This window comes from Globicephala melas, chromosome 7 (assembly GCF_963455315.2).
Source record: "Globicephala melas chromosome 7, mGloMel1.2, whole genome shotgun sequence".
NCBI classification, from domain to species: domain Eukaryota; kingdom Metazoa; phylum Chordata; class Mammalia; order Artiodactyla; family Delphinidae; genus Globicephala; species Globicephala melas.
The window spans coordinates 54461739-54470545 of NC_083320.1; the positions used below are offsets into that span (position 1 = coordinate 54461739).

General features: G+C 37.6%; 1 protein-coding gene across 5 annotated transcripts in view; it reads right to left on the reverse strand.

The window, feature by feature from the left end:
- Positions 1-431: 431 nt before the first annotated feature.
- Positions 432-8807, reverse strand: part of PJVK (pejvakin) — a 37989-nt gene continuing 29613 nt past the window's right edge. For 2 of the 5 annotated variants that reach the window (XM_060302206.1, XM_060302203.1), the window contains exons 2-6: positions 5711-5906; positions 5053-5194; positions 3606-3723; positions 1443-1541; positions 432-1249 (exon numbers count right to left, since the gene is read on the reverse strand). In XM_060302206.1, the coding sequence (XP_060158189.1) occupies positions 957-1249; positions 1443-1541; positions 3606-3723; positions 5053-5124 (582 nt within the window). In that variant the 5' untranslated portion in view covers positions 5125-5194; positions 5711-5906 and the 3' untranslated portion in view covers positions 432-956. Of the gene's footprint in view, positions 1250-1442; positions 1542-3605; positions 3724-5052; positions 5195-5710; positions 5907-6002; positions 6484-6857; positions 7069-8680; positions 8702-8807 lie in introns of those variants that run through there. The other 3 variants (XM_060302207.1, XM_030850861.2, XM_060302205.1) reach the window with 3 other exon arrangements.

The window sequence follows — 8807 nt, forward strand, 5'->3', positions numbered from 1 at the left end:
TAAATAGTTTAAAAGATAAAATATTAATCCTTCCACATACATATAGTATACAACTATTTCGTATTTACGTAATTGCCTAATGACTTCATAGGCATATGCCTAGTAGTGACTGCTGTACTATTTGATTTCTGGAACTTTAACATAGTATTTTTGTAATAATTTTAAAATGGTGTATAGTAAATAATTTAGGTTGCTTGTGTATAAAAAAATTTCAGATGTCTTACAGAGTAGATACAAAAGGTCTCACAGAACTAAATACGTTAAATGTTTTAAACATTTTCAAAGGAGAAAAGAAATAAACATGTCCCAGCTGCCTTAACTTTAAAATGACTGTAGTGAGTTTTTATAAAGACAAAGCTGGCGAGCACATATATGTGTACATCACAAAATGGCAGCCCATTACCACTATCAGTCATCTTTAATTGTGTACACAAAACCCCACACTGAGCTCAGTGTGCTTTTAATTTGATACCACAATTAAACATTTAGGATTACATTAAATTATTAACACATTTTTCTCATTTTACCAGACCTAGGGCAACAGTTAAAGCACCATAAAGTTGCCACTTGTGTACTCTTGTCATTCTTAGATCTTGAATTAAAAGCCAACTAAAAATAAAATTGATATCTAGAAAATTTCTATGTAAAATGAGACTAAATCCCAAAATATACTTCTAAAGTGACTGGCAGATTTTATGAAGGAATATCTATATTCTGAATTTTATATTTAAACCTTTTCCAATATAAACATTATTAATCCTCATGACAATTTATGAGGTAGACACTATTATCATCTCCACGTTATAGATGGGAAAAATGATGCCCAGACAGGTTAATTTCTTGTTCCCCTCCCTCTTTAATTTGCTACAACTCATCAAAGCAAACCTAGATAATTTTGGAAAGGTGTGTGGCACAGTTGCACCTAAAGCACCAGCAAGATACATTGACTTTCCATTTTATTTCATTCTCTTGTGCCAAACATCAAAACAAGGAACTGCATGAAGTCTCACATACTTCTGCCCATCGGCAGAGCACTGAAAGCACCCATAAACCGTCTCCCTTTTAAAGCTCCCCATGCCACAGAGTATGCAAGGTCCTTTTGGAATGCTGTGATTAAGTAAATTAACTCGGATATGAGTCCCTTCTTTGAGTGAAATATCACTCATGCTGAGAGATTTGTCATAATAGTCAGAAAAAAGATCATCTAAGTAAAGCTGTGAACGAGAAATGGCATCCATCACTCTTCTATCTAAAAGGACAAAAAAAGAAATGTGTTAAAAGTCAAATAAAAAATGTATAGCCAAACTGCAATTATAACTATGTGTGAATCTAAACCATCAGTCATGAAATTTGGCTTTTAAATTTAAATTCTTAAGACAGTATTACTGAAGAGATAACCTCAAGTGTTAATCTGAGAAGCAAAAAATCTTCAGCGGACATACTTCTTTCAAATAGTATATTTCTCAATCTGTAGAGCAGTGCAAATGTTGCCGTTTCTTCCATTTCAAATCCTCCTTTTGACACTGAAGTGACACAAAGGTCTATAAAAAAAAAATTTTAGAAGATGTTATAATTTGAACAACTCATATATATATATTTTTTGCGGTACGCGGGCCTCTCACTGTTGTGGCCTCTCCCGTTGTGGGGTGCTCCGGACACGCAAGCTCAGCAGCCATGGCTCACGGGCCCAGCCGCTCCGTGGCATGTGGGATCTTCCCGGACCGGGGCACGAAGCCGTGTCCCCTGCATCGGCAGGTGGACTCTCAACCACTGCGCCACCAGGGAAGCCCAAACAACTCATGTTTTATTGGGAGTTTTAATTGTGGTTGAATTCTGGTATGTGCCATTCATTTTATTTTTTTAAGTTAAATTTTACGTATTTTTAGAAAAGGTAACATTTACATGGTACGAAATTCAAAGAGTACAAAAAGAGGATACGGTGACAAATAAGTCTCTACGTTGACCCCAGCCTAAGTTTTCTACCCCGGGGTAATTACTGTTGTGTGTACTTCCAGAAATACTCCATATATTTTACATGCATAAAGAATATGTATATATGTATGTAAGTATGTATATATATAAAAGTGTTTAGGCTCAAATAGATACACATTTCTTTAAAATATCATAGAGATTATTCCATGTCAGGATCTTCAGTGCTACATAATTCCTAATGGTTTCACAGTATTCTATTGTGTGGATGCACCATTATTCAACTAGCTGCTGATAATACACCTTAAGGTTATTTCCAATCTTTTGCTATTATGAGCTGACTATCCTTATACCCACATCATTTCATATATGTATATCTATAGGATAAATTCCTAAAAGTGTAAATAAGGCTAAAATATATGTAATTTAAAATTTTGATGGACATATCAGTTCTATCAGTTTACACTTCTAGTGATCAATATTATTGTAAAAACCTATACCCTTGGACTTCCCTGGTGGTCCAGTGGTAAAGAATCCGCCTTGCAACACAGGGGACACAGGTTTGATCCCTGGTCAAGGAACTAAGATCCCACATGCTGCGGGGCAACTAAGCCCACGAGCCACAACTACTGAGCTCGCGCACCTCAACTAGAGAGCCTGCGTGCGGCAAACTCTAGTTGCCCATGCACTCTGGAACCCGAGCGCCACAACTACAGAGCCCACGTGCCCTGGAGCCTGCATGCCACAACTAGAGAAGAGAAAACCCACAGGCCACAACTAGAGAGAAGCCCGCGTGCTGACACGAAGAGCCCACGCGCCACAACGAAAGATCTCGCGAGCCCCAACGAAGATCCCGCATGCCTCAACGAAGATCCCACATGCTGCAACCAAGACCCGATGCGGCCAAAAGAATAAATAGATACATCTTTTTTTACAAAAAACCTACACCCTTTAGTGTCCCAGAAAAAATTTAATTAGTATGATTTGTTTCTGGACTCCCTATTCCCTCCTCCGACAGAACTGCAGAAACAAAAACAGGTCTAAAAATGTTCATAAATCACCATGGCTAAGGGGCTCCCTTGCCTATTCCTTTGGGCTACACCTAGACTTGAGCTGGCTGGTCTAATAATCTTAAAACCTGTGAAATGTAGAAATTTAAACTGAGCTGCACTGCAGTATTATATAAGGTGACAATTTGGGGGAATTATTTGTAACTTTAAGGTTTTAGGGAAAGTCCAGAGTTGGGGGAGCTGGGTCTATGAAAGGAAAACCGGAAGAAAGGTTGTCTTTGGGTACCCTAGTTTGGATGCCTTGACACCTTCGACATCTTACTGTCTACCTACTCTATTTGCCATCATCAAAAGCTACCTATTAGACGATAATTTTTTATTTTCCCATATAAGTCAAGGAAATACTGTCAGTGGATTGTGTTCTCACTCTTAGCTATAATTGTAAGTGGGTGGTGGGAAGACTACAGCCTTCCCCAAGAAACAGGGATGAGGTGATGAGTAAGTAAGGACTGGAGGGTCTTTCCCAGTTACTTCACCCAAACATAATATTGACAGTACTTGAGAGCAGCACTCTTCTATTATTAGACACTCAGAAAGAGACAGAGATTCTCATTAAATCCTTCTTTAAAAATATAATCATTTTGGTGTTTCATGCAAATCACTCACCAAAGGCACCATCCAAGTAAATGAAGAGTTCGAAAACACTGTAAGCTATGGTTGTGTGTGCTGGAAAAACAATAGCTTTGTCCCTTCCCCTGGTATTCTGTTCATCCATAAAATGAAACTATATTAAATAAATTAAATAACATGGTTAAGGAGCACAACACATAAGGATATATTTTTGGAGAAACAAAACATTCCCTACAATCCTACCAAAAACAAACATCCCCACCCCTACAAGCAAAGAATGCTCCTACTTGAATTCAACTGTTTCTAGCAGAGATCCAAATTAATGGTCCATTGGAGACTTGTGATCTATATTAGGAAATACCTCTCACTACTTTCTCAGTTACTTTGTATCAGAGCCAATGATTAGTGCTACCACATGGGTAATGCTCTCTGGCATAGAAACGTTTTTCTTTCAACTGTAAACCAACTGCCTTTAAGTGCTACAGTTGTTTTTAGCCTATTCTGTCCACTGTTCCAAAGCAATTACCAACAATTAAGTAAATATTTCACTCAGTTCATGCCCCCAAAATGATCCAATGTTAAACAATTTGGTGGGCACCTAAATGTAGCCACTGAACAGAACCTTCATTTGCAAAGATTTGAAACGATTATCATTGTACCCTATCTTTCTAATAATTCATTTTCATAAAACAAATCAAGTCATTATTATGCGTCATTATTAGGTGAATGACAAGGACAAATAATACCATAATTGAGCTAAAAATTAAACACAAATAGCTTTCAACATTTTTTTTGTGTGTGTGTGTTACGCGGGCCTCTCACTGTTGTGGCCTCTCCCGTTGTAGAGCACAGGCTCCGGACGCACAGGCTCAGTGGCCATGGCTCACGGGCGCAGGCTCAGTGGCCATGGCTCACGGGCCCAGCCGCTCCGCGGCACGTGGGATCTTCCCAGACTGGGGCACAAACCCGTGTCCCCTGCATTGGCAGGTGGACTCTTAACCACTGCGCCACCAGGGAAGCCCCTCTTTCAATATTTTTTAAAGAACTTAACATTGAATGAAGCATGTTTGGCCATTAACAATATTATTTTAGAAAAATTAATTTAATATAAAAATATAAACTCAACTTTTTAAAATTCAAGTAAAAACTGTATCACTTAAAAATAAAATCAAAGAACTCAACATAACCACTCAATTTGTATTCTTAAAACAGCATAATAGTAATATGAGGGACTCCATTGTACACATTATTTCACAAGGATTAGTGTTTTCTAACATTATTTTACATGTTTATAATTCAAATTTTCTTGGATTTTTTTTCATATTCTAAAACAAAACCATTGGTGTGCAAAATCCTATATACAATTGCAGCTTTTTAATCTCAACATTTGACAAAATACACAAGGCTCCTTAGAAACTGAATACTTAAAAAATTCCCATTGCAGCTTTTTAGTAAGAGAAGTCTAATGAGTCTAATGGTTTACCCTCATGGATTCCCCACGAATTCCAGCGTGCACAGACAGTGAGCACTGTCGTGTGGTTCGGATGCTTTCCATGACCACACACAATACTGCCTTTCTGCTCCTCCTTGACTGACGTATCAAACTGTGGTCAAAATTAATTTTTCTAAAATCAAGAAGACAGACATTCACAAGAATCTGTAACATCTAACTATGTATAATCAAGTACATTTTTTGATTATCATGTGTTACTATTCACGATCCACCTTAATTAAAAGTAAATCAAGGCAGTCCTAATACAAATCAGAAGGTGTGCTCAAAAGAAATTTAATAATCTGCCTCTCCTTCCTATTTTGATAAAACATGCATACTATAGGAGTCTGTTGGAGGAGACTCTCTTAGTGTATTTGCTGCAAGCAGATTCTTGAAGTCTTGTAATCTTATAATTTAGCAAATGCGGCAGAGCCAAAGTGATTTTGCAGAGCAATTAAATATTTTTTAAACCAAATGATTCCAGATATCTACACTTATCCAAAGCTTGGACATATTACTAATTTGCAGTATTTCAAATAAATCAAACAAATTACTCTAATAAAATATAACCCGAATGTTTTAAGCACTCTTTGTAATGAAGTTTATATAATTAAAATATTTAATAAAAACATGGAAGTATTATACTGACCGTGTAGTAATTTCCTTGAGTAATGTTGATACTTCCACTTCATGTTTGGTTACTACACCAAAGGAAGCTTTTACTGCAACTGAATCCGATCCAGTAACGTTAATCCCAACGTCATTTACAATATGGTTGCCTCGCCTTCCATAAAGTGAAACGTCTGATTCATCTTCATAATTCAGTAACTGATAAGATGAAACACCTTTAAGAAAAGGAAATCAATATTTTAAATGTCTTGAATTCATCTAATGTAAATATGTATAGTAGCACATTAATTTACCATTTAAGACTTGATTACCCAAATGTTGAGAATGGCAACATCTTAAACCAAGATTAAAAAGAGCAATTCAGGGCTTCCCTGGTGGCGCAGTGGTTGAGAGTCCGCCTGCCGATGCAGGGGACACGGGTTCGTGCCCCGATCCGGGAGGATCCCACATGCCGCGGAGCGGCTGGGCCCGTTTGCCATGGCCGCTGAGCCTGCGCGTCCGGAGCCTGTGCTCCGCAACGGGAGAGGCCGCAACAGTGAGAGGCCCGCGTACAGCAAAAAAGAAAACAAAAAGAGCAATTCAATTAATCTGACAACAAGAAAAATAAATATCTAGAGTACTTTAAATGAACTCAAATTCTCTTTCAGCCAACAGCTTACTTAAGCATCAAGATCCACTGGCTAGCTGAAAGAAAAACAAGTGTTTATAAGAAAAATTTGTTAAAATGTTAATATTAGCCTGTTAATACATTTCAGCTTACCAACTGTAGTAACTGAATCAAAAAATAAATACAAATTACTTTCATCACATTTAACCATGTGAGATAGGCAAGACTGAATAATACCCCTATTTTATAGATGAAGAAATATACTATTATGTCATATTCTAAGTTGATTTGGTTAAAACAATTTATAAAATAACTGAAATTAAATTATACAATAAATAATCTTATAAAATACATTTGAAATTATTCAACCAATAAGAGATTTGATACTATAAAAACGTTAGGCATTGTTAACAATATTATTACTGTCACAGTAATGAGTTGCTTTTATCAATGAAAATACATAAATATTATGAACATAGGTAGCACAGACAACCTATGTTTAGATTACCAATAATATAACTGAATGAGTAGTCATTCCCAAACAGACATTTAAACTTACCAGCTGAAATTTCTCTGTCTCCTAGAAGAATATCTTTCAGCGTAAAGGGTGTTGAAGTAAATTTATATCTAGGAAACAGAAAACATCTCTTCTTTTTTACCACCAGACTTAGAGGTTGGTATTTGTCAGCCTCACTGAGGCTTGGAACGGGAACTAATCTCCCTCCATCTCCAACTTGTTTGACAAAGCTCTTGGTAGCCGCAGCAAACATATTAATACAGTATTAAAACGTCATGAACTGCAACCCTCAGATAACAAATCCATGTTTTCAAAAAAAATCAGGCATAAAACTAAGTCTTGCTTGATTTTAAATATAATTATACACGTTAAAAATACAAAGCATGGTTTCACTGAGTAGCTTACCAGTGTACAATTTACAACACTACCTCCCCTGGTGTGCTCAGGTAATGAATTATAGATTAACGGTGTAAAATGATACACTAAAAGCAAGTCTAATTTGGAATTGCAGTCTATAACACTAAAATATACACAGAAAACTACTAATCTTTAAGTATTATCAATGTCCTTGATGACGGTCACAGCTGATAGTGGTTTGCCAGGTTCAAAGGAAGCATATAACCCTACAGGGAACAATACGTTAGCCACTAACATTAGCCCTGGATGCCATCCACAGTGGACCTAGTCCAAAGGGAATTCCTTCACAAGTCCATTGTGCCAATTTTGGCGACAGAAAAGCACTATTTCTGTGTTATGGTACACAGTTCATTCTTTGAACATTTCATTCATTTTCCTTGTATGTTTACAAAATCAAATGATTAATATAAAAATAAATTCACAGAATATAAGGAAACAATTGTATGCAGAACTTTATAAAATACTAAATGTAAGCCATATTACATATGTGTAACTGCATAAACTCTGACTTAGGAGTTTCTGTTGAAGCTGGCACATAGTGTCTCTCTGAAATAGAGTACTGCTGCATTTATTTTCTTTTTGTTTCATCACTATCCAGTTACTCAACCTTTAAAGAGAGCTGTATAAAGTTTAGACTTGTTTTTAAGAAATTTTATGGCTAAATCTTAGAAACAAATCTGAGTACTGAAATAGTGTACTGTTATAGCTATGTGGATGTTAACATAATTTTGAAATAGTGGCTATGTGGTACTTAAAATAAGATATTCATTAAAACAGCAATGGATAGTAATCGATATACAAACATCTATAGAGGGGGTAGAGGGAGGAAGAAAATACAGGCTTAATTCAATCCTCAAATAATGTAAATCACTTTGATTAGACTCCGGACAGCTTTTTCATTTGCTTTCAAGTACCCAGGGTTCGAGAGAAACAAACAAAAAGTTCCTAATAAGGACCCTTCGTGTGAATAGCATCGTGCAAGGCAATCTTCCAGAAACGAGAAAGCACAAGGAGTCATTCCTGCAACTGGCAAGCAAAACCCCTAGAAGCGATTCGACATCTAATGTCGCTGTCTGATCCCCACCAAAGGTGGTGCATCCCAAGCAAACGCCATTACAACCAACACAGGTGTGCAGAAACAGCATTTAATTAGAATCGGGTCCACAGAAAAGCCTTCGTTTACACCTAACGTGCCTTGCTGGGATCCGCTAGCCCAGCACTCATCAGGCGATGAAAGCCTAGAAGACAATGGAGCCCACGTGGGGGTGAGAGGAGTGGGTGTCCGGACGTTCCCGCGAGCACCTAAAAGCAGGACTCCAGGACAGGAGCCCACCTCAGCCCTCAGGAGCGGGTATACCGCGAGTCTCAGGCTTCGGGCCCAGGCCTAGGGAGGCTCTCCGGCAATTTTGCATTTGGAATTTTAAAATCATTTTCTTAAAGTGACGCACCGCTCCTCTTCCCCGTCCCCCGCAACCCCCTCCAAAAAAAAAAAAAAAAAAAAATGGCTGAGCTTCAGGCCTCACAGTCGCTGAAGCTTGCCCGCCCGACGACAAGCCTCTCTCTGGGCAGGGAGCG